The sequence below is a fragment of the Oreochromis aureus genome, linkage group 18 (assembly GCF_013358895.1).
Source record: "Oreochromis aureus strain Israel breed Guangdong linkage group 18, ZZ_aureus, whole genome shotgun sequence".
Taxonomy (NCBI): Eukaryota; Metazoa; Chordata; class Actinopteri; order Cichliformes; family Cichlidae; genus Oreochromis; species Oreochromis aureus.
Window position 1 is genome coordinate 23,463,588 of NC_052959.1, and position 25,062 is coordinate 23,488,649.

The following is a 25,062-nucleotide window of genomic DNA, read 5'->3' on the forward strand; positions in this document are numbered from 1 at the left end:
AATCTATATAATGAATGAATATGAGACGCTGGCAGCAGGCAGGAATATGGACAGCTTTCAATCGGGGTCCTTCAGAGGTCCTTTGAATGCATGTGGCGCGATATGGGAAACTGAGGCGTAAATAGTTTTGACAGCCGTTTTCTTCTTAAAGAGAGGCTTAAAATTTATCTAAACAACATGTTTTCTGCAGAGCAGGGTTGCTGGTTTATCCGCAAGGTGAGTGTTTTTCTTCTGACACCAGATGGCTATTTAGAAAGTGATTTTTCGTGTCTGCTAGCTTGCTAAACTTAGGTCTGTTTATGCTAGCTTCTTTGAATGCAGCTAATGAACATCTTCAGATTTATTTATTTAAAATTATCTTTAAAAGTGTTTACGGAAAGTTGAGAAACCGAGGTGCGAATGGAGACTATTCAAATAAAAGAAACGCGAGCAAAGTAAAAGGGAAAAAAAGTGTCTTTACAAATATGAAGTTAAACAGATATGTAAATTTCACACGTTAAACCCGACAGTTAAGTAGCAACTTGAGAATTGCGTGTTTTCTGGTAGCAAAAACACTTAGTAAAATCAACTTAGTGATTATTTGTATTATTTGACTGAAATATGAAAATATTTGATTCACGCATGTTGTAAACATTAAACATCTCGGGGCTCAATCTGAAAGTATATAGGCCTCCGTAGTTTCTACCAAACAATGACAGAAAAAGAGAATTGTCCCCTTTTCACTTATTTTAAATTTATGTTACATTGAATGAAGTGAATATGTCGTGCCAAAAATTGACTAATGATGTTTCTCTTTCTGTTTTTTTTCTTTTAAATTTATTTATTTATTGTAATGTCTGATAACTTTGTTTTTATTGGCAAATAGGCTGTACTCAATAGGATTTATGAAGTGGTTATATATAAGATAGAGAAATGACCTGTTTTGCATGTATCCTAATGACTCTGACTTATTGTACTTACAATGTGTTCTAGATTATAATCAATCCAGGTTTTTTGGCCACCTAAATATATTTATAGAGCTGTTATGTTATGTTTGTTGCATTTATCTGCCCCCCTCTTGGCCAGATCTGCCTTGAAAAGGAAAAGTTTTATGTCAATTATTTTATTTTTTTTAGCTGGGGAAAATAAAGGATATATAAAGTGGCTTTGCCTAAAAAAATGATTGCAGCTTCTGTCTTGTGGTAGGAATATTGTTTCCTATTCAAACTGATTTGATGTCTTTCATGCAAGAGATGTCTGACAGATTATTGAACAATAAGTCATTTACTACAGTTTAAATATGAGTAACCTTTTTTTTGGCAGTTACCAGCAATCACTTTTACCCCTAATGTAACATTCATTCAAGTTCATACCTACCTTTTCCTATAGAAGCCTAAAGGAAAACAAACAAACAAACAAAAACAAACCAGCTACATATATTCAACAGAAGCCAGAAGCCACTTCATTGCATTATTAGCAAGACAAAAACAAAATTTTGAACATAACACCTTAGGCAGGGCTCGCAAAATCGCTAGCCCGACGTCCCGGGGCTAGCGATTTTTCCAGTCGGGCTACCAAAATCTATCTCAGCCCTGCCCGTCGGGCTATCATAGGAAGGAAAAATATGTGTCAATGCTTTTGCATTTTCTTTCGCAAATGTAGCTGAGTAATTATGTTATTGGCATCGATGAGCCACTGTCAATATGTGACATATCGAAATCGCGTTTGAATTTGCGCTTGTTTTTTGCGATCCGTTCACTTTGCGATCGCGCGAACGGTGTATAGTGAGCGGCAGCACTGATTGGTGAGTGACGATTAATTGCGCACCAATTCCTCTGACATCGTCTTATCACTCATTAGCTACTATTCAAACGTGACAAGTGAAATCTCCCACAGCAAGTTTAAACATGTGAGAGGTTGATTGCGCAGAGAATCGCTGACCGTTATGTGAGTACGTGTGTAAAAGCAGCAGGATTTACGCAGGTATTTTAGTTCTGCTGAGCCAAATAAGACAGGTCAGGGTGAAGAAGGGGCAGCCAAATAAAAGCCTACCACAAAACGGAAAAGTTATGACAAATCAGACTATGAGGCAAAAAGAAAGCTCAGCTTTTTTTGGTTTCATGGACAAAAGAATTTATGTGGCTGGAATATGACGAGCTAAATAACATGATGTTCTGCCGGGTGTGTTGTGAGTTTCATTTCATTTGAGTCGACAAACGCCTTTGTAACTGGGACCAGTAATTTTAAGAAAGACCCCATCAGAACCCATGAGAAACGCAAGAAATGCATTATACTGCACCCAGTCTGCAACACCCAGTCTGCAATATCTTTCCCAGAACAAACAGCAATTGCAAAAAACATACTAAAAATAAACCAAGCACAAGTAGAAGTCCTGAAAAATCTTTCAAAAGCGTACTATGTTGCAAAGAGTGAACCACCATTGGCCAAATTTAGCAGTTTTGCAAACTTCAAAAGGCAAATGGCCTCAATCTTGGTTCCACTTGCCTCTTACCCTTGACTTCAGTGGAAATTTCAGATTCAGGATCTGACACAGACTGATTCATGTTCTACACAGTTCTTGCAAGTTCATAGAAATTTCTGTTCAATTAGAAACAAGTATTTGAGTTGATGATTGTAATTTTTATACAGTTGTTGTGATTTGTATTTTAACAATTTTCTGATTAATTTTTGTTTCTGTTACAATATTATACTTTAATGTATAATATTGTAAAGGAAACAAAACATTAAAAAATTGCTCTCTTTTTTATTCGGGCTACTTAAATTTATTTTGGGCTACCAAAAACTGAAGAGTGCCTGCCCGAAGGGCTACCAGAGATTTTGAAATTTTGCGAGCCCTGACCTTTAACAAGGCATTAACAGTTCCACATGGGTATCACTCTTTGAGAAAATTGAATTGCAATGCAATATTGGGAATGTTTGCATCTTGGTTTCAGAATTTTACACCCCAGATGATATTGTTTTAAAATTACATGCTCTCTGGAGACTTCCTTTACAACCCTATTAGCACAGAACACGTTCTGTACATGAATGTGACATTTAAGTAAGACAATTAAAAAAAAAAAGACCTTTTCACGTGGATTCAAATTTCTTTTTTATAGCATTGAATCAAGTGGGTATTCTTTCCCAATACTTGGTGATCTATAATGTCTATAATGTAATAATGACTGCTCTGTTCAGGTAATTTGTTGGAGAGCTGCAGCCAGTATTGCTTGGGCTGTACTGTTGTTGCCACCCAGCACAGCGATTTTTGTGATCCTCAGCAAGTTCAGTGTTCTCCACCCCATCCAGACCATATCAGGTGAGTCACCACACTGCATTTTAAGATTACTCAGAGCTGTGTATGAAGCTTACCTTACACTTTTTCTTTTAACTTCCAGAATGCTTCTCCATGCTAACAAGTGCAACTGCCATCTTCTCTTTCATCCTGCTGTGTGGAGTGATCATCATGGTTGGTTTCTTGAACTTTGAGTATTACACAGGTGAGTCACAGAGCACTGCAAAACTTCGCTAAAGATATTCTTTACTTCTTACATGTTACGTGGATAGATCATATGTAATTTTCCATTAGTGAAGCTGGAATTAATGTCACCAGTTCAGTGTTATGGTAGAGCTTATAATAAATGAAATGCTATCATTAGTTTAACAGGATTAAATAACTTGATTGTGGAATAATGTGGTCTGTTAAGTAGGGAATAGTTTGTTGAATGACACCACATCATGAAAAACACAAATTCCTTCTCCCTTGGATAAACAGATGAGTGTCATGTTTTTTAAATATTATATAATAAAACAAAAAGAAAGTAAAATGAGTTAAGTTTTACTTTCTTTTCAGGACAACTAAAATACCTGATTGTTTAGTACCGGTTCAACACATCCATAGTGCCAGCGATTACTTTAATCAGCTTTACTCAGGTTTTAAATGATAATATAATATAATGGGTACTCCACTGAAAATTGTTCTGTTATGTAACTTCTTTGTTGTTACTGTTTTTTCTTTCAGTCATTCCAACTATTGCATGCTCGAAAATCGCACTCTTTGGTCAGCTCCTCCACCCTCGACAGCTTGTCAACTCCCTGGTCCACTGCATCATGGGAATGATCGTGGCTTGGTGTTCTGCCGTTACCATCGGTTTTAGATACGAAACTCTTGGCCACCCGTGTGCACAGACCGATGGGTAAGTGACTACCACACTAAGCTTTGGTGGTGAGCTTTAAAGGTTTCTTCCACAGTTTAACTGCCTTCATTTATTTGCAACCCTGACAGTTATCATCAGATGTGTCTGAATGAATATCATCTCATCCTTCTGCTGGGTGGAGCTTTTGTTGGATTCTCTCACAGTCTGCTGGGTGTGATCCACAACATGAACTATGTCTCCTTCCATACTGTTCAGGTAAACGGTGGACTTTAAAATGTTCTTTGTTTATCTGTGATTCTGCCTCACATGTGACAGTGAATCAAAATTAGGATCCTGACTGCGAATAGCTCCAACATATTTTTCTGAGACAAAACAAGTAACTCAACCTTACCAAAAAAAAGCAGCTGTCTAGTGTGAGTTAATAGTTGTTGTTCATGTTCACATATTATTTCCCCAGCAATACAAATACCTTCGCTTCAAGGGATGTCTTCCTTTGGTGGTTAAGTGCAGTGCCACTCAGGCACTTTACTCTGTCAGGAACTTCATCGTTGTTTATTACTTTTTGGGTAAGTAACTTCTTTATATTATATATAATATAATATACATATAGTCTGGCTTTTGGCTTCATCTGCACAACATACTGGAAGTGTTCATTATTTAAATTTAATATCAACAGGGTACATTCCAAGAACATGGATCTGTAAAACACTGAATCTTCACTTGGGCAGGTTAGTAGTAGATCATATATGATTTATTGAAAATACTTAGCAATGCTTTTTGCCTGATCAGTAGCTGGCCTCGTGGAAAACACTGCTTAAGCATAGTTATGTGTGATCTACCCTTCCAGCTCTGCCCACCCTCTTGACAGCATAGCTGGATTGCTGGACCTCTCCCTCCTCTACCACCTCTGGATCAGTGCCACCTTTCTCCTCTTCACTTGGTACATCACACTGCTGCTCTTTAGGATTTTTCTCACTGAGGTATGTATCAGTTAAAGGCAAAATTTAGATCTCTAAATATTTTAAAACCAATTGTGCTGTTCAGTATATTAACTATCATTAACAACTGATTGACGGAAGGTTGTTTCTTCCTATTTTAATACTGTGATAATTACATTTCCTAAATAAAAAAAATCCTCTAAAAATTCCTCTAGGAACTATTGACCTATTTCAAAATTGCCATTTATTTACAAACTGTTTTTTTTTTTTATTTTTTTTATTTTTTTTATTGAAGTTGTCAATTTAGGTGCCTATTATGAAAAACCCTTTAATTCTAGTTTTCAAAAGCAGCATCCCAGTGAGAGTGTTTGTTCTGTGGTCATGTTTGTTCATTGTTATGTACGCATGTTGCTTGACCTCAGTGCAGACTTCTGGGCTTTGATTTGCTTTTAAAATCTATCCACATTCCTGTGTCCTTTATTGAAGGGACCTCTCTAAACTCTGAGCTGTAGCTCACTATTCAGCTGAACTGGAAAAATTTTTTTATTCATTTGTGTTATCACACTACATCACATTACTGTACTGTTTCCTGGCTTAGATACAGTGGCTTGCAAAAGTATTCGGCCCCCTTGAACTTTTCCACATTTTGTCACATTACAGCCACAAACATGAATCAATTTTATTGGAATTCCACGTGAAAGACCAATACAAAGTGGTGTACACGTGAGAAGTGGAACGAAAATCATACATGATTCCAAACATTTTTTTTTACAAATATATAACTGAAAAGTGGGGTGTGCATAATTATTCAGCCCCCTGAGTCAATACTTTGTAGAACCACCTTTTGCTGCAATTACAGCTGCCAGTCTTTTAGGGTATGTCTCTACCAGCTTTGCACATCTAGAGACTGAAATCCTTGCCCATTCTTCTTTGCAAAACAGCTCCAGCTCAGTCAGATTGCCACAGATTCTCGATTGGATTCAGATCTGGACTTTGACTGGGCCATTCTAACACATGGATATGTTTTGTTTTAAACCATTCCATTGTTGCCCTGGCTTTATGTTTAGGGTCGTTGTCCTGCTGGAAGGTGAACCTCCGCCCCAGTCTCAAGTCTTTTGCAGACTCCAAGAGGTTTTCTTCCAAGATTGCTCTGTATTTGGCTCCATCTTCCCATCAACTCTGACCAGCTTCCCTGTCCCTGCTAAAGAGAAGCACTCCCAGAGCATGATGCTGCCACCACCATATTTGACAGTGGGGATGCAGGGCTCGCAAAATCGCTAGCCCGACGTCCCGGGGCTAGCGAATTTTCCAGTCGGGCTACCAAAATCTATCTCAGCCCTGCCCGTCGGGCTATCATAGGAAGGAAAAATATATGTCATTGCTTTTGCATTCTTTCGGAAATGTTACTGAGTAATTGTGTCATTGGCATCGGGGAACCACTGTCAATATGTGACATATTGAAATCGAGTTTGAATTTGCGCTTGTTTTTTGCTTTCACTTTTCGATCACGCGAACTGTGTATAGAGAGCGGCAGTACTGATTGGTGAGTGACGATTAATTGCGCACCAATTCCTCTGACATCGTCTTATCACTCATTAGCTTACTATTCAAACCTGACAAGTGAACTCTCCCGCAGCAAGCTTAAACGTGAGAGGTTGATCGCGCAGAGAATCGCTGAGCGTTATGTGAGTGCGTGTGTAAAAGCAGCAGGATATATATTTTAGTTCTGCTGAGCCAAATAAGACAAGTCAGGGTGAAGAAGTGACAACCAAAGAAAAGCTTACCACAAAACACAAAAGTTATGACAAATCAGACTATGAGGGAAAAAGAAAGTGAAGCTTTATGGTTTCATGGACAAAAGAATTTCTGTGGCTGGAATGTGACGAGCTAAATAACCAGGGGTGCACATAAGTGGTCCGCAGGTGCGCATTCGCTGTCAAAATAAAAAAAACGCGCACCAGATAAGAAGTTGCAACTTCTGCGTTATGCGTACATAAGATTTGAAAATCTTATCTACAGACATTTGTTTAGAACTCTTAAAGATGAAGAAGCAAGCTCCTTTAAGCAATTACTTTGGTGTTCCTCCACCTCCAAAGAAATGTCAGAAGGAGTCCGAACCGCAAAAAAGAAGCGCCATTATCGGAAAAGTGGTTGCAGCAGGTGAGCTGGCTTCAGACAAATGATGAACGCACAGAGATGTGGTGCAGAATATGCCGTGAAAATCCCACTCTAGCGGACAAAAACAGTGCCTTTTTATGTACGCAAACGCACGTAGCAACTTCTTATCTGGTGCGCGTCTTTTATTTTGACAGCAAATGCGCACCAGCGGACCACTTATGTGCACCCCTGTAAATAACATAATGTTCTGCCGGGTGTGTTCTTGGTTTCCCTCGATTTCTGAGTCGACAAGCGCCTTTGTTACTGGGACTAGTAATTTTAAGAAAGACCCGCATTAGAACCCATGAGAAATGCAAGAAATGCATTATTGCTCAGTCTGCAATAGCTTTCCCAGAACAAACACCAATTGCAAATAACATACTAAAAATAAACCTGAAAAATCTGTTTAGAACAGCTTACTATGTTGCAAAGAGTGAACTACCATTGGCAAAATTTAGCAGTCTTTGCAAACTTAAAAAAAATGTCCTAGATCTTGGTTCCACTTATCTCTTACCTGTGACTTCAGTGGAAATTTCAAATTCAGGATCTGACACAGACTGATTCATGTTCTACACAGTTCTTACAAGGTCATAGAAATTTCTGTTCAATTAGAACCAAGTATTTGAGTTGATGATTGTAATGTTGTAATTTGTGCTTCAACAATTTTTTGATTAATGTTTTGTTTCGTTACAATATTATACTTTAATGTATAATATTGTAATGGAAACAAAAGAGAAAAAAAAACATCAATCAAAAATTGCTCTCTTTTTTATTCGGCTACTTAAATTTATTTTGGGCTACCACAAACTGAAGAGTGCCTGCCCGAAGGGCTACCAGGGATTTTGAAATTTTGCGAGCCCTGGGATGGTGTGTTCAGAGTGATGTGCAGTGTTAGTTTTCTGCCACACATAGCGTTTTGCATTTTGGCCAAAAAGTTCCATTTTGGTCTCATCTGACCAGAGCACCTTCTTCCACATGTTTGCTGTGTCCCCCACATGGCTTGTGGCAAACTGCAAACGGGACTTCTTATGGTTTTCTGTTAACAATGGCTTTCTTCTTGCCACTCTTCCATAAAGGCCAACTTTGTGCAGTGCACGACTAATAGTTGTCCTATGGACAGATTCCCCCACCTGAGCTGTAGATCTCTGCAGCTCGTCCAGAGTCACCATGGGCCTCTTGGCTGCATTTCTAATCAGCGCTCTCCTTGTTCGGCCTGTGAGTTTAGATGGACGGCCTTGTCTTGGTAGGTTTACAGTTGTGCCATACTCCTTCCATTTCTGAATGATCGCTTGAACAGTGCTCCGTGGGATGTTCAAGGCTTGGGAAATCTTTTTGTAGCCTGAGCCTGCTTTAAATTTCTCATTAACTTTATCCCTGACCTGTCTGGTGTCTAAATCCAATTGAGAATCTGTGGCAAGATCTGAAAACTGCTGTTCAAAAACGCTGTCCATCTAATCTGACTGAGCTGGAGCTGTTTTGCAAAGAAGAATGGGCAAGAATTTCAGTCTCTAGATGTGCAGAGCTGGTAGAGACATACCCTAAAAGACTGGCAGCTGTAATTGCAGCAAAAGGTGGCTCTACAAAGTATTGACTCAGGGGGCTGAATAATTACACACACCCCACTTTTCAGTTATTTATTTGTAAAAAATGTTTGGAATCATGTTTGATTTTTGTTCCACTTCTCACGTGTACACCACTTTGTATTGGTCTTTCACATGGAATTCCAATAAAATTGATTCATGTTTGTGGCTGTAATGTGACAAAATGTGGAAAAGTTCCGAATACTTTCGCAAGCCACTGTAAATCATCTCTTTCACGTCTCCGGGTGATGCAGGTAGTCTTCTAACACGTTCTAGTAAGCTAGCTAACATTATTTCCTATTTTATATTCCTTACAGTGGCTTTTACTTGATTGTAGCATTTGTTTTAAAATTCTCATACTCTTACACAGAGCAGTACGTTGACTGGCTCTAGACTAAATTTCAAGACACTAATGCTCACTGTCTACGTTCACAGACTCAGAACCTGTTAGTCATTGTAGACTCGGATCATATGGATAAAGCCTTTCAGTCTGTGACCCCAAGGCTAGGGAATAGTCTACCACTACAGTTACTTAAAGCAGACTCCTTTAAAAACTTTTGGAAATTGTTGCTTTCTGTAATTTTATTATCTCCTTTTGTTTGCTTTCTAATGTGGGTTTGTATTGCTTAGAACTGTTTTAATTTTCTATTGTATTTTATTGTGACTATTCCTAGTTTTATTTTGTTGTACTTTGCTTTGTGACTTCAAATCTGTGAAAAATGCTTTATAATTAAACTTTATTTTATTTAGTGGTTTAAAATGAAATTGTCGGTCAGGGGATCGATCGATTTCCCAGCTACTCCTGTCTTTCGCCAGGACAATGAAGCGTGTGTGTGTTTGTGTGTCTCTTTTACTCACTTACTATTAATTTCGTGAAATGCCCCATCATTCTTTGTTCTGTCATGTTATACATCCTTCTTTCATACAGAGGTTCTGCTGACCATTTCCATAATCCATAATCAAGACTACGCAACTTCTATTTATATTTTTAATAACTTGTAAACACTAGGGGGCAGCAGTGTCAATCGAATGGGTTTCTAAGGACTGAAAAGCATCTTGGCTACAGTTTCTAATGAAACATAATAAATAAATAATAAAATGAAATTAAATATAATACATTTCTTCTGTAGGGGTACAGTTTTCCTGTGCAGTCATCTTTTACTGAAGATGCAGACCATTGTCTTCCTAAAGTACTGACTGAAAAGCAGCCAATGATATTAAAGGTAGGTACAAAACACATTTATATTCTTGCAAGCATATCCATTTTAGGTTAAACCCCACTGATCACCAAATTTTGGTGCTCTCTTTTCCCAAATTTCAGTTCCTAGCTTTGCAGGACTTGGCTCTGTTGTCTCAACATTCTCCATTACGACGCTGTGAAGTCTTCAGTCTGAGTCAACCAGGTCTGATCATAGTTTCTTTGCACAACAGAAGTTTTTATTATTTCTATAGCTGTATAGCCCATTCTTCTGATTGTGACATCAGGCATATAATATGTAGATTTTGGTAGTCAAATGTCAAGTGCCTTCTGACCTCACATCCAACAGATAGGTTAAATCAATCACAAACATCAAACATGCAACGCATGAGCCATGGTTCTTTTGTAAGAATAAACCTTGACACATGTCAGATATTCAGATTGTGCTTTTATGTAGCTCAGAATGTATTCCTTATTAATTTATTTATTCCCAGGTGGACATCCTCATAACTGGAATGCTATCAGTAAAGAGTGCCTCTCTCTGCTGGCTGATCTGACTCAGAGACTTGTAGCCTATCATGACACTGTAGCAACCAATGGCAGGGCCAAATCACTGTCGAGTGGAAGCGAAAGGAAGACCTCTTCTGAAACATCAGGTACACTAATATCACAGAAGTGGCTGTCCATGTCGGCCAACTGTATAACAGTAGTAACATAGTTTGAGTGTGTTTATGGCATGTATGTATATTTTAATTTTTTTGTAACCCTAACCTCAGGTACAGAAGACTTCATGAGTCCAAGGCCTACCGCTCTCATGAAAACTCCAGCTTCAGTCTTCACTCGGTCCATTGCTGGAGGCCAGCAGAGCCCTCTAACAGCCCCATTCACCCCTGATCTGGACAGCCCTTTTATGTCTCCTGCACTGCGGCGTCTTGCTGCTCCTGTGGAGCAAGGCTCACCTTGGTACGGCACAGTGCAGAGCCCCCACATCATGAGGCGAGTGCCCAAACTCTGGTCCACATCCACAGGTGAGTAGGGAATAATGGGAGCCGTCAGGTCATTCAGATCGTACAACTACAATAAAATACAATGTTAGACAAAAGAGAGAATGTGTTGACTGGTACAGTTCCTTTTCTTTCTTTTTTTTCCAATGATGGCATTTTTGGGGGCAATGAAGTGATACTTTTTTGCTTTGGTTGGTCTGATAAGTTTATCCATTTTGGGGTACATTATAAGCTATAAGCTTCTGTTGATACAGATTCCCAGGTTAATGGCAGTTCTCCACCATCACCAGCTTCAGTTCCCAGTGACAAGCAGGAACCCTCCAAACCAAGTTTTCTGGCTCAGTTCCTCCAGAACAGAAGAGAACAGGTACTAAAACCTTGTCTCAAAGCCAAATGATAATGTGTTTTTGGTCCTGCACTGTACTTCTGACGTAAGGCTTTTCACACTTATTAATTCAGGAATAATATAATAGGAGTCAAGTGCTGTGGTCTATTTCATCTAGCTTTTTCTAGCTTTCCAAAAACCTACAGTCAGGGGTGGACAGATGTGAAAACTGACAGGGATATCACAAATTCAGATGTAAGGTTCTGGGAAATGCATCAAATCGGGAGCCTGTTTATGGCTATTGTTAGAAGTGTGCTTTTACTTTAAGTCAGGGTCTCGACCCAGGGTTAAGTGTGAAAAGCTAGTATTTGTGTTAGTCTCTCTCTCTTTTTTTTTTTTTTTTTTTTAACTTTATCATCAAAACACTTCTACATTTAATTGTCTCATTTAGGTTAAAAATTTCTTGGCAAAGCGGGTGCTGATAGTGTATTTGTTTAACAAGGTAAGAACGTGTGGCATGTGCATGCTGTCTCCCTTAAGCTTCTCCACACTGGGGGGCTCTGGCATGCTCTTATCTGGCTTGGTAGATTTTTGTCTTTTTTTTTTTTTTTTACAAATCTAGCGTTCTCATGTAGTAGCCATCACTAATTTATCTCCTGGTTCTGGACCTAACGGTGGAGGCATTACTAATGCATCTCTTTTCTGTCTGTCTTGCTCATACAGTGAGCATACTAATTACCTTTAGAGCTTGAATTAAGGGGTCATGTGACAATCAGTCGTAGCGCTTGGAGTATATGCTTAGAGATTTCCTTTTTCTGATCACACAGTGAGATCATCAGAGAAAAATCTCACTACTTGCATTTCCCTGCTTCCTCTGTGTAGAAACTAATGTGGTTAGTCTACTTTCTGAGGTTTATGTATATTTCTTTTAACCACACCTGCATGCTGTAGTGCTGTAGTGTAGTCACACTAAGTGTGCCCCACTAACAACTTCCTAATTTAGCATTCTGAGTGTGCTTCTGTTAATTTAAAGAAAAAAAATCCTGCTAGCTAACATTGTGTTTTGCAGCTCCCAGAAGCCTCGAGTCAGGCTCTCTTTGCTGACAGTCAGGCCCACATCTGGGCTTTGGAAGGTAGGAAGAAACTATGAATACTTACATTTGATTTTCAATTCAGTTTCCATCCCGCACATTCATTTATTTTCTTTCATTTCCCTCCATCACAGGGCTGTCTTACCTTGTTCAAGCCTCATTCTCTGAAGATCAGTTTGGGGTTGTGCAGACTACATTACCCAGCATTCTCAGCTGCATGCTGGTCTTACAAGAGGTAAATTACAGTATAGTATTTTACCTATAGTGAATATACTTGCTGGAGATTTTCTTGTGCTTCCTAAAGTAGAAACAGAAGAACAGTAGAAACAACTGTCCTAATGGCTTTTCCATTAGGATAAGGAGACAATTTTTAACAGGGCCCAGTTCACTACAACGCAGGTTGATTAAGCACAATGACCATTTTAAGCAGTACATGTACAGGACAGTTGTCCTTCTCGTCTGCAGGCTGTCGATCGACACTTCAAGCTGCCTCATGCCTCCAGTAAGCCTGTCAGGTCGACCAGCAGCATGGGAGACTCGACATACAAAACGCTGCGCTTTGCTCTCAGGGCCACACTAAAGACTGCCATCTACAGGATAACAACCACATTTGGTGATCACTTAAAGTAAGGCTGCTTACGATTTAAAATCAGAGTAGTATTTTGTGTGATTAAAACTGTATGCTGAATATTATAGCGCTTGGTGTTTTTTCTTTGATCTTCAGTGCTGTTCAGCTGTCTGCAGAGCATCGGAAAAGATTGCAGCAGTTTCTGGAGTACAAGGAGTAATGCATTCGACGCTGGCCGTGCCTTGAGATTCTTATCGGTGTCATTTTTGTGCATGAAGATGTCAACAAGTGAAAGGCCATGATAGTGCCTTTTTTAATATTTATGTCTGCACTATACCGTGGGATTATATTTGATGGTTGAGATCACATCTCTCACATGCAGGAAGGAGCAGGAAGCCAAAGTGACAGACTGAAACGGGTTGAAGGACTGTTATCTCTTGTGTTTAGGAGATATTAATCTACCCTACAGTATAAGAGGCTCAAAATAAATACATAAAATTGTTTCCTCATAAGGAAACGTGAGAAATTCATATATGACGTTTGCTAATTGGGACGAGTTACAAAGGGCTCTCTGTGCTGCATCATCATCTTTGGATTTCATATTTCAGCTGCTGTCCGTCAGAAGCCGTCTTTGTTTTGTAATGAGCTTTTTTGTGATTCACAGGTGTCTGAAATGTATTCTGAACATGCATTTTCATAGATCTGGTTTTGAGTCTAACCACCTGCCTAAAAAACTGATCATCTGTCTGCATCAGCTCAGCAAAATACATTTTCAGATTAGACACCAGCATTTGTACATGTTACCTGTTTGTATGATTTTGTTTTTTGTTTGTTTTCATGATAAATGAGGTTATGTCAGAGGAACAGGTTTGGTGCAGCAGGTTTTAAGCCTGGATAAATGTTGTCACTCTCAGAATATAAGTTTCTGCTCAAAAAACTGTTTGAATAAAAACACGTGAAGATCATTTCTCTGGTTTGGAGAAATGTGTGCTTGCCACAGGCGTAAGACGGAGGAGGCAATTGAAAGGAAAGACCATGCCAAAGTTGTCAAATATATGATGAACAAAAAGCGTAGGAGTGGAGACGTCAATCAATGCTTTCTGCTCAGGGCTACTTACCTGAACCCTCACACTTGCATGCCAGAATCCCAAATTATACATTAGACAGCAGAGGGCTTTGATTGTTGTGCAAACTGGCTACATATGGAAGGAAAATGCATTTCCATTAATATAACTGTAGGAATTGTGAGTTCTCATTGTAGGAGAAACATATAAATAATAACTGAGCTCTATTAGAATACATAGAATACATTTAACTGCTGCTGCGACTGCAGCAGCTAAATGAAGTTCAGTAATTTCTAAATGTTATAACAGATTACAATTACAGATGGAAATCAGCAGTCTCACAAGCAACTGTATATACACTCACCTACCACTATATTAGGTATAGCTTGCTAGTACTGGGATGAATCCCCTTTTGCCTTCAAAACTGCCTCAGTTTTACATGGCATAAATTCCTTAGTTGCTGCAAATCTGCTTCACTACATCCCAAAGGTGCTCTACTGGACTGAAATTTGGTGACTGGCGAGCATTTGAGTAGTCAACTTTAATGTTCATGAAACTGATTTGAACTTTGCTTCCACCAGAATAATTTCTCATCAGAGGATGGTGTTTAAATGATGTTCAGTTCATAGCAAGTGGCCCAAAGTTTGCCAAGAAAATAAAACCCAAACCATCACCTGAATCTGAACCACTGATATGTGCTAGGATGTTTCCTTGCTTTCATTTTGCTTGGCACAAACAAAAGGGAGTGAGGGAGTGGCTGAGGGCAATTACTGGGGGAACTGCCGCTCATTGTAAATCTTTAGGATGGCTGTGTATTTATCTCAGTAGATCAGCAGTTTGTGAAATACTCAGACCAGCCTGCCTGCCACCAAACAAGCTGAAGGAGTTAATCTGACAGTATAGCCTGTATATAATCACTGGATTAATGAGGTATTCAATATTTTGTCCAAGGATGACTGACCTTAATAGATCACGTGTTCTATATGTACAGATAAGGACAAAATTTTTAACCCCTCTATGAAAATACAAAGTTTTTGTCAAAATTTTCCCAATTGCTTTTTTAAACAGAGCAAGGGATTTTTAACATAGCATTTCTAAGTGTCCTAGTTTTCTTTGAAAGGGGCGCCACAATGGAGGGCCATGGGAGGCACTGACCACCCCCCAAAATTTGCTTGCCTCCCCCAGTGGCCCTCCTTGGCAACACTGTCCTATGTTGGTAATAATTTTAATAAACCTGAGTACAAGAGAGAGGAAGACATGCTACAATCAATCAATGAAAACAGGTTTTTATGGATTACAAAATCATATTTGGTTTTCATATGTACCCATTTTCAACTTCAATAACAGGAAATTAAGTAGGCATAGAATTATTTTCTCTCTTTTTTTGCTATATTTTTTAAGTATATTCGATAACAGCATAAGAAAACTGGAAATTCTGTTTTTGTTGTGCTACCCCAGTATTTTTAGTGGCCCCTATATGGCCACCCCTATGAAAAAGTTCTGGAGCTGGGAATCTCATCAATGTAGAAAAAACCGTGAAGAAAAGAGGATATGTTAAGATTCTGAAAGATCTTGGAGCAAATATGGTCTAGGTCCTCACTTTGTCTTCCTACAACAACCTGAAACGTGTGCAAAGTGAAGTAATCTAACCATACAAAATACAACTAGTATGTTTGGAAAAGTTGTGTTTAAAAAAAAAAAAATTCTGTTTATCATAAGTTTTTCAAAGGTAGGCTTATAATTCTGTCCTCACCTGTGCATCTTACTTTTTGCCAACTGTTAAAGAAAAAATTACAGTTTTTCATATTTTAGCAACATTTATTGCAATTTAAAAATCAATCTCTGTTAATGAACAGCACAATATTCATGATTGTACTACAATCATGTTTTATGTCCTTCTAAAATCTATGCAGCCATGGACCAATTTGCCTGAATATGAGAGTCAACGTGATGATATTTTAGATTGTTGTAGTTTGTGTTATTTTCATATTTGACCCAGCATCAATGAAGTGGATGAGTACATCATTAGAAATTAGTAAACCTTAGCAATGAACATTTAAATGAGACAGTTTAAAAAGAGCAATAGTGGTTGAAACGTTCAAAACCTAAACAGACAGAGGTCTCTGTGTCCCCCACTGTTTTTAATCACCCTCCTTTACAACCACCAGTTTGCTACCACAAAGATACAAGGAGACACAAAAGAAAGGTCTCTGCAAATCCAATGACAACATTTTAAACACAAACAATAGGACAAGCAAGTGTTTTAACAAATGCAAAAGAATGAGACCATAAAATGACAACATCAAGAGCACTGTTTTTGTTTATTGCACGAATCGTACATATTTCCAACTGAACTGGTAGAACGCAATATTAGGCAGTGGTGGGAAAAAAACTGTTCATCAAAAGCTGTAATATGTATACAAGATACCCAAAATAGCCAGTGGGAACATCTGGATAGAACTGTCTCAAATCATGGATTAAGATCTAGAAAGGAAACACTGCTTTTTGTTTCTCTGGGAAGAAAAAAAAGAAGATGTCAATACTTGAAATGATAGCAGTTCTGTTTATAACAGAGATGTCATGAGAGGAAGAAAAAAAAACAGAAAATGGTCATGTCAAGACATGTTTTTCTCTGGATTTTAAAAGTATTTTGTCCTCATATAGAATATAAACCTCTGGATCATTACCAATCAAATGTTCTGACATTTTTTTCTGAAGTCGAACAGCATTTGCTAAAGTCTTTTTTTTTTTTTTTTTTTTTTACAGTTTTAATATATATTTATATATGTACATATAAATTCAACTAACTACAGTTCTCATAGAAAATGAGAAAAGCTGGACTTTTATCGCTCTCACACAACAAATGACTGGCAAGCATATTGACTCTGCTCCTCCCCCCATTCTCATCTTTGAGCCGCTGTCAACGCAGCACAGAGACAGGAGTGATGTGCTGGCTGCTAACACCCGACCTGGCTCAGGTGGAATTCATTTTTAAACTTTTTCTTTTGTTGTTGTTCTTGCCGTAAGCTTGATGATACATTGGTCAGGCTTGTTAAATATACTAAATGTGAAGCTAACACCATCAGGTACTTAGCATAGTTTTAAACAAAGGGGATGCAACCCAGGGATGTGGCTAGGCTGGGTCTGTCCAGAGATAACCAAATCAACTAATAAGCACTAAGTTATAACACTGTATGTCAGTTCTTTAAGCCAAATCTCAAAGCCTAGAAAACTTCCTTTCTGGTTACTCGCCACCATCCTCAGTGACAATTAAGATATTCATATGGCTTAAACAAAGAACATAAAATGTGATAAGTGGAGAGATTTAAATGTGCTGCTATGTGGACTGAACCAGACTAGCCATTTCTCCCTTGTTCAAGATTCATGGCAAGAAAATGAAAGTTAATGTCCAAATTTCTTTAAGGAACCACATAAACATCTGCAGCCCTTTATCACTCCCATCTCTATTGGCTCTTAGGCAGTGTTTCAACTGCAATTAATCCAGGTCGGTTCTGGCTCTTTAAAATGACAAATTCCCCAACAGAGCCCCAAATCAGTCCTTAATTCCTACACATATGCTGAACACCTTCTACCTCTCAATTTCTGTGATCACTGAGAGGTGAACTAAATAGAGACTGAGGGAGGAAGAGGAAGAAAGAGGTGAGGAAAGGCTGGTCAAAACAAGGGAAACCACCTCTCCTCAAGTCACGAAACACTTAAGTGCAAAACACCCCCTTGTCTCAGAAAAAAAACAAAACAAACATAAAAAAACAAAACAAAACTGGATTTTCCTATCACACACTCAGTGCACATTTTGTCTGTGTCTCAAACTAAAGCATCCCTGATTCAAAGTGCACTCAGTAGTGATGGGGGCAGATGATGGAAGGAGGAGAGGAGGGAGTGGCTGAGGGCAGCATGTAGGATAACGCAGCACGTAGAGAGTTAGTAGTTCTCTGGGAGCAAACAAGTGATAGATGCAATCAGCTGTTCGAGCTAACAGCCTAAGAATCATGATGATACTGGGAGCGGGGGCCGCTGGGCTCTCCCTCAAAGTTCAAATCTTAAAGGAAGTCACATTTAGGGGATGGCTTGAGTGTATAAACCCCTCCTCAACACAGAAAGGTCAAAAGCAAGAGGTGGGTTACTAAGAGAAAGGGGATTGTGTGCTGGTGATGTATAGCTTACTACAGGTTGCCTAAAGTTGGAGGTACATGTTGCCATATACACACAGTACATCATTCTGGGCCTAGACAGAGCATTTAATTGATGTATGGACAGCCAAGGACCTCCAAGTGGTTCATAGGGGTGTAAAAGCAGTTACTAACCTCACCTCTTTGAAAAATTCTCAGAAAAACAAAACTAGAAAGGGATTCTGGAAGTGTGTCTGTAGTTGCCATATGCACACTCGTAACTGCTGAGAAACCAGGCGCTAAGCATCTCTGTCACTATCACTCTGCTTCAACAGTATGTTTAAGTAAATGTGTGTTTATCTGTTTGTGTGTTAAAAAAGTCTGTGGCTTGTCAGTGTTTGAATGTGCCAGTGTGTCAATAGTGCTTGCCTATGTGCATCAATTCAAGGGCAATAAAGTGTGTTTATGTATGTGTGTGTGTGTGTGTGTTTATGTATGTGTGTGTGTGTGTGTGTGTGTGTGTGTGTGTGGCTCATGATGACATGCACTGGACGTGATCTGGACCTCCGTCCTCTTCATCTGAGGAATCTGGAGAACTCCAAGAATCATCTGTGTCTGCATCTGCACCCTCACGACGGGCCTGGATTTGAGCCAGAGAAGAACAGAGAAAAGTGACAATGAGCAAGTTAAATGAGTCACATGCAAACATCCCATCTGTTCTTTTCAGAAAACTGAAACATTTTCAACATATTGGATTGTTACTTTTTCAGATTTTCTTCCAACATAAATGATTTTTGCAGAGACATTACATAGATTAACTGTATTACAAAATCGTTTCCCTAAAGACATTTTTCATAACTTTTTTCAAAAATGTAAGCTCTTCCCTGTCAATCCCTGTCCAACCCCCCCCCCCCCAAAAAAAGTAAGTAATTTTGGGCTTGTTGAGATCTCACCCTTGCAGGTCTTCTGTTTCTCATGTGTCTCATCAGGAACCACAACAGCTGGGTGTCATACTGATCGCCGTGGCGCACACTGTCCTCGTCACGCTCCCGTTTGTTTTTCTTCATTACCTTCTCAAACAAAAGAAAACGAGTGTGAATGTGGAGGACAGAGAGCGTGTAATATTAGCTAACATGTCCATGTCCTTGATGCAAAGAAAGTACATGGTATAAGGTAAGATTTAAGACAATTATAATACCACTGAAATTAATTTAAGACCAAGAGTAGCTGTTTTGTTACTGGTTGTTTAGCTAACATTCATCTACCAGTTACAGTAGGTTAAATCCTTCATAACCATTTGTGAACCAAGTAAATGTCATTTGCTGATCTCTTTCTAAAGAATTGGTATAACGCCTCTTCCAGACCAAACAAAAACAAATAAAGAAAGAAAACCCAGCGCCCAACAATGCAGTCAGATTTCCCTGAAGGAAGGTTTAAAGGTACTGTATGATGAAAATGTTCAATTATCACAGTGACTAATAAATAAATAAATAAAACAGTTATAACATATCTGTTTCATTCTGGGTGTTAAGCTTCCATGTTTCAACTTTGGTCCTCTAATGTTAAACAATGAGGACTTTTTACCCAACAATGCCTTTGAACAAAGTGGAGTTACACAACACACAAGCAGTCGGCTTCTCGCATAAATAGCAACTGTACAGATGAAATTAGGTCTGTACACATTAGATTTTGCAGTCAAACAGGCAAATGTGTTGGGGCACATTTACTTCCGTTTTCACTTTCAGTAGTTTAGATAAAAAATATAAAATCTTAAACTGGATTCATTAAAAATCTGTGTGAGTATCTGCAATATCACAATTACATCATTGTAAAGCATTGATTTGTCTGTGATTAAAATGCCAAAAAAATGATTGAAGAATTCACGCAATAAAACAGGACACAATACCTCTTTGAGACCCTTGAGTCCTGTGGGGGTTTCAGCTGTGGGGGCCCACAGTTTGATGTCATGATCCAGCCCACTGGTAGCCATACCTGGCAGATGTGGGTGTGGCTCCAAACAGTTCACCTGTGGTTTTCAAAGGTCAAACGTACAGCAGATAACACATTGATGTTCTAAGTTATATATAAAAATGAAAACTTAAAAGTATAAATACAGAAGTCTGATGCTGCCAATTGCTACTAAAAACAAGTTATTGGAGTGAACCCTTCATCATCTAAAGGGTCTTACAAAGTTGTCTCATTCAAAAAAATAATCTGTTGTACTTTCCCACTCTGACTCACCACTCCTCCTCTGTCTCCCTCCATAAACTGGACAATGCGAGCAGAGTACTTGTCCCATAGGTAGATGTGCCCACAGTCGCTGCCACTGACCACAAACTCACTGCATGGCCCATAGAAATTCACCCCCTTCACTGTGAGCAAGAGGTAATGAAAAGAGGGGATGGTATTATATCAATGCCAGAAACTCAAAATGACCTGCTGACAGCTTTATTTTGTAGAGTTCTCTATGCCTTATACAGCTTATTTAAAATAGAAATAAAAAAGTAGTACCTGTGGCATTATTGCGGTGTCCCTTATATCTCCTGAGATAGTCTGCCCCATCACTGTGGTCGGAGTCAAACAAGTAGATGTCTTCATCATTGTAACTAGCCAGGAGCTCTGGACAGACAGAAAATGTCAAACAGCCATTTGCTTAATTTCCTTTAATGCAATAAAGGCAGAAGCTAGTCATGACTTTCATAACTTTTGACTACACACAAATCATTTATATATGCCAAGCCAAAAGTTGATAAATTGGTGTAATTGGCACTTTATCTGACCTTATTGGTGTTCTACAAAAGATACGCATTTCAGAAGAAGAAAAATCCTAGAATTTTAGTCAGTGAACTAACTCCTAGTTCTATTTCAATGTCACTGAGATTGCAAAGTGGTTGCATCACATCACACAAGAAGGGAAGAGGTTTGAACTTTAAAAAAAAAAAGAAAAGAAAAAAAAGACTAGATCGAGGAAACATCAAGGGTCTGTGTCCTTATTTTTAAGAAATACTTCTAAAAATGTTCATAATAGAATAAGAAAAGAATGAGAAAAGTTATTTTACCTGTGCCATCGTGACTGTACACAAGGCAGGTTATGTTGGTTTTAGACTCACTGGATACCAGATGTGAGGGACAAAACTTTTTCAGGACACCATTGTTATCATTTTCATTAATCTTCCTCTGGTCATAGATCCTAAAGAAAGTGAAAACAAAATACTGTGAGAAGAGAAAAAGAATCAAAGAATAACATTTAAGTGACAAAATTGTATCATACCACAATGATAATGGATTCTTTAGAGTGGAAAAAAAGCATTTTTTCTATTCCCTGGTTCATACCTTACATACTGATCTCTCCCGCCAACAGCAAAGTGGTGTGTCTTTGCTGGGTTCACAAAGATGGTGTACAGCCCCACTTTTTTATCACCCTCCTTTACAACCACCAGTTTACTACCACAAAAATACAAGGAGACAAAAAAAGAACACCAGTATTACCACTGATCAACCTAAAAATGTTTTATCTGTTTATGTGTTTTGCTCACATGGTGCGCAAGACAGACAGTTTTGTCAGTCCACAGCAAGTCTCACTATACACTCATTGTGACAAAACTAGCTGAATGTGAAACTTAGTAGCACTTAGCTGAGAGCCATTGCACAGAATTCAGTTATGTGAATACATAATGATAATAAAAAATCTTGACTCTTACTTGGCAGGGCGGTCTAGACGCAAGTCAATACCAAATACGACAGCATCCTCTCCAGCTGACAGAAAGGAGCAAGGTGAATCTGGCTCAAGGGCCAGCTAAAAAATACAAAACAAAAAATTGATATGATAATAATTCATCTGCCTCTAAGAGTCTTAAACACCACTGGACAAAAATCTCCTCTCACAGACCTTGTGTGCAGCGCCTTTATGCTGTGCGACCCGTTTCGTGTTCTTGCAGCGCTGTGTGGCAGAAAGCTCAGCCACTCTGATCTGACCATCACGAGCACACATGGCCAAGGTGGAGTCCCCACTGTGAGGCAGGAACTTTGCCTAAATTAAAGCCAGGGGGAGCCCAATTATGCATTTTATAACCACAATTTAACTTGATTAAATTATGCTTATGAATTAGTCACTTCAATCTGTCTTGTAAGTTTTTGTTTTTTTAATAACAGATTATTATAAAATAATAAAAACAATAAATAAATCATCAAATAGCAATTTACTGCTTGTCTCTAACTCAGTCTTTTTTCCACATTCTACATCTTTATCACTGTTTCTGTGGTAAAATGATTATAGTTTCTTATAAGAAAAAGTCCCAGAAAGCTACTTATTTTGTCTCAACAGATGAAACAATCAAATAAGAGAAGAAGAGAATATTAAACAACTACTCAATAATTTAAACATTATCTTATGAACTCTTCAAGGAAACTGAAGTTTTTATAACATTAAAAAAAAATCATATTTTTCCTTCTGCTGTATGGAATACTCTAACTCATTACTATTACTGACATTTATTTGGAAAAAATACCGAAAGGACTAACTAATAATGAACCTCTACTGTAGCCCTATTTTTGTGTTTTACCTGAAAGACATTGCTCTTGTGTCCACTGTCAAACTCCAGTTCAGCACGACGGATGGCCCAGTCCCAGATCACCACACGCAGGTCATCGCTGCCTGATGCCAGGCGTGTGCCTGATGGGTTGAAGTGCAATGTGTTGACACAGCCTGTATGCCTCTCTAATCGGCCTTGGAGCTCCAGCCTTTGCACGAGGCCACGAGCCCCACACACGCGCCTCACAAACTGGTGTGAGTCCCTGCCGATCTCTCTGGAGCGCAGCGAGGGTACTGCCCGCCACACAGGACCACGCATGTCACGGAGCTCTGCCCCGAGCCATGCCTCCATAGCTTCATCATCATCATCGTCGTCGTCATCATCATCATCGTCTTTCTGTTCTTCTTCATCATCATCATCGTCGTCATCATCATCTGAACTGGAGGAGTGGTTAGTGCCGCCGCCAGGTCTGTTTCTCTTTCTAGCTGCCCTTTTCCCACCATCTTTTTCTTTGGCTTTCTCTCGCCTTCCTCCCTCGCTCTCCCTTTCACCATCCTCAGTTAAAGAGTAGAGGCCGCTGCCATCCATGCTGTCTGTGTCTTCATCCTCTTCCCCCTCCCTGGTTGTGCCAGTCTCTCCTTCTACATCTGGCATAGATTTGTCTCCAGATGCTTCAGCTGTTTCTTTGGGAGCTATAGAAATAGAAAAGCCCAATATAAGGTTAAAGCAACACATATGTATGTAGATGGTTAGTTATATATGGCAGGAAAAATTCATTATGAAATTTTTCCACCATACTAAATTTATAGGAGTTACCATCTTGAGAGGAAGACTGTGTTTGCCCCTCTTTGTTTCCAGAGGCATCCCCCTCTTTGTGTTGCTCTTCTCCAGGCTCCTGTTCTTCAGAGCCACCTATTAAAACCAAACATTTTCTCTGATGAACTTTGACTGCTGCGGAGTATGACACCGTGCACTGCTGTCATCAGTATATAAATTGACTTGGTTTACCGTTAAGCACCGTGGATTTGCCGTCAGCCTCGGCCATTGTATTTGTGAAGTCCTGCGTCGACCCGAGGGACAACCTTTGAGTGTCGGACACAAAAACAATATTAATGGTGCACTGACAACTACTCAAAATCAGACTGGACAGTTTGTGTGCAATAAACGAGGCGACGCCACAGCTTTCATTTGATAAGCTCTTGACACTATTTGCAATAGGGTACAAGTTACCTGTTAGCCCCGTAGCTTCCAAACTAACAGTCTGGCTAATTTTACAAGCTATACACCGCTGCATGTAACGATATAAACAAACTAAGTCGTTTGTTAGCCGAATCACGGGCCTGTTTTGCTTTGTGATATTTAACTATGCATTGTCCTGTATAAAAGAAGAACTGCTTAACTGCCTGACAGTTATTACCATAAGCTAATGCTACCTAACAAACTTGAGGCTAACAAATGTCGAAACTAAAACACAGTTTTCTAAGTTGTGCTGCACAACTAACCAGCTACTGGTCAAAATGCAAACAAGCGGCTAGCATTGCTTATACTCGCTAACTAGCACAGCTAGCGTTACCTGTAGTCGAAGGCCCGACGAGGCGTACTTCTTAGTTTAGTCTTAATCTTTATTGCAGATTTATTTGCTCCACCTCGCTACTCAGCAAATGAGCTAAGTGCCTCGACTAGGAACTCTATGACGAAAAACACACGACATGAGGAATGCGTGCATAAAGCTTTTTTGAAAAGTCAGACTATATTGCGAGCTAGCTGCGTTCACATAAGATTGCCTGCTCTGTTTATGTTTTGACGGTTCAGCTTTTTCTTTTTTTTCTAGTTACATTTCCGGTTTCGTGCTCGCATGTTTTTTTTTCTACCGGAAGTTTGGTACGCAGAGATTAACCATCGGCATCAACAACGACAGTAATAACAATAATAATAATAATAATAATAATAATAATAATAATAATAATAATAATATGAACAAGACGATAAACGCAAAAACTTTTGTTCTGTAGTTGCTGAGACCACTGGGATGGGTCATATTGACTGATTACAATACAAGAAACAGGCAGAATCTTTTCTACAGCACACAAAGAGAAATTATATAAGACTGGAATGCAATACAAGCTAGTGAATGAAAACAAGTTATAGTTCATATTAACGATTTTTTTCCTTGGCAACAGTAATAATAATGATAATAATAATAATAATAATAATACAAATAAGAACACATTAATAATACATAAAATTAGTTTATATTTATTGTAAGTGAACATTTCATTTATTGAACATCAGCAAAGCGCAGATAATTTGCAAAACACTGAAAAGAAATTGCAAATGTT

The 25,062-nt window shown here is 38.8% G+C and overlaps 2 protein-coding genes across 3 annotated transcripts; one reads left to right on the forward strand and one right to left on the reverse strand.

Moving 5' to 3' along the window:
• Positions 1-47: 47 nt before the first annotated feature.
• Positions 48-13,964, forward strand: ndc1 (NDC1 transmembrane nucleoporin). 2 transcript variants are annotated; one of them, XM_031731075.2, is made up of 18 exons: positions 48-216; positions 3,178-3,298; positions 3,378-3,479; positions 4,001-4,175; positions 4,265-4,391; positions 4,594-4,702; positions 4,813-4,864; positions 4,984-5,116; positions 9,942-10,034; positions 10,133-10,214; positions 10,504-10,665; positions 10,786-11,037; positions 11,268-11,380; positions 11,790-11,840; positions 12,408-12,471; positions 12,564-12,664; positions 12,895-13,055; positions 13,154-13,964. In XM_031731075.2, the coding sequence occupies exons 1-18, from the start codon at positions 178-180 to the stop codon at positions 13,215-13,217; spliced, it is 2,001 nt and encodes a 666-aa protein (XP_031586935.1). In that variant the 5' UTR covers positions 48-177; the 3' UTR covers positions 13,218-13,964. The 2 variants fall into 2 exon arrangements, with proteins under 2 accessions (XP_031586935.1, XP_031586938.1); XM_031731078.2 differs by lacking the exon at positions 11,790-11,840.
• Positions 13,965-16,317: 2,353 nt separating this feature from the next.
• dcaf8 (DDB1 and CUL4 associated factor 8) lies at positions 16,318-24,546 on the reverse strand. The gene is made up of 13 exons (XM_031731074.2): positions 24,297-24,546; positions 23,732-23,805; positions 23,540-23,635; positions 22,754-23,415; positions 22,081-22,221; positions 21,893-21,987; positions 21,525-21,635; positions 21,251-21,381; positions 20,703-20,810; positions 20,433-20,563; positions 20,098-20,217; positions 19,145-19,261; positions 16,318-18,831 (listed from the first exon to the last, which is right to left on the reverse strand). Exons 2-13 carry the CDS (start codon positions 23,766-23,768, stop codon positions 18,724-18,726), a joined length of 1,857 nt encoding a protein of 618 aa, XP_031586934.1. The 5' UTR covers positions 23,769-23,805; positions 24,297-24,546; the 3' UTR covers positions 16,318-18,723.
• Positions 24,547-25,062: the final 516 nt, after the last annotated feature.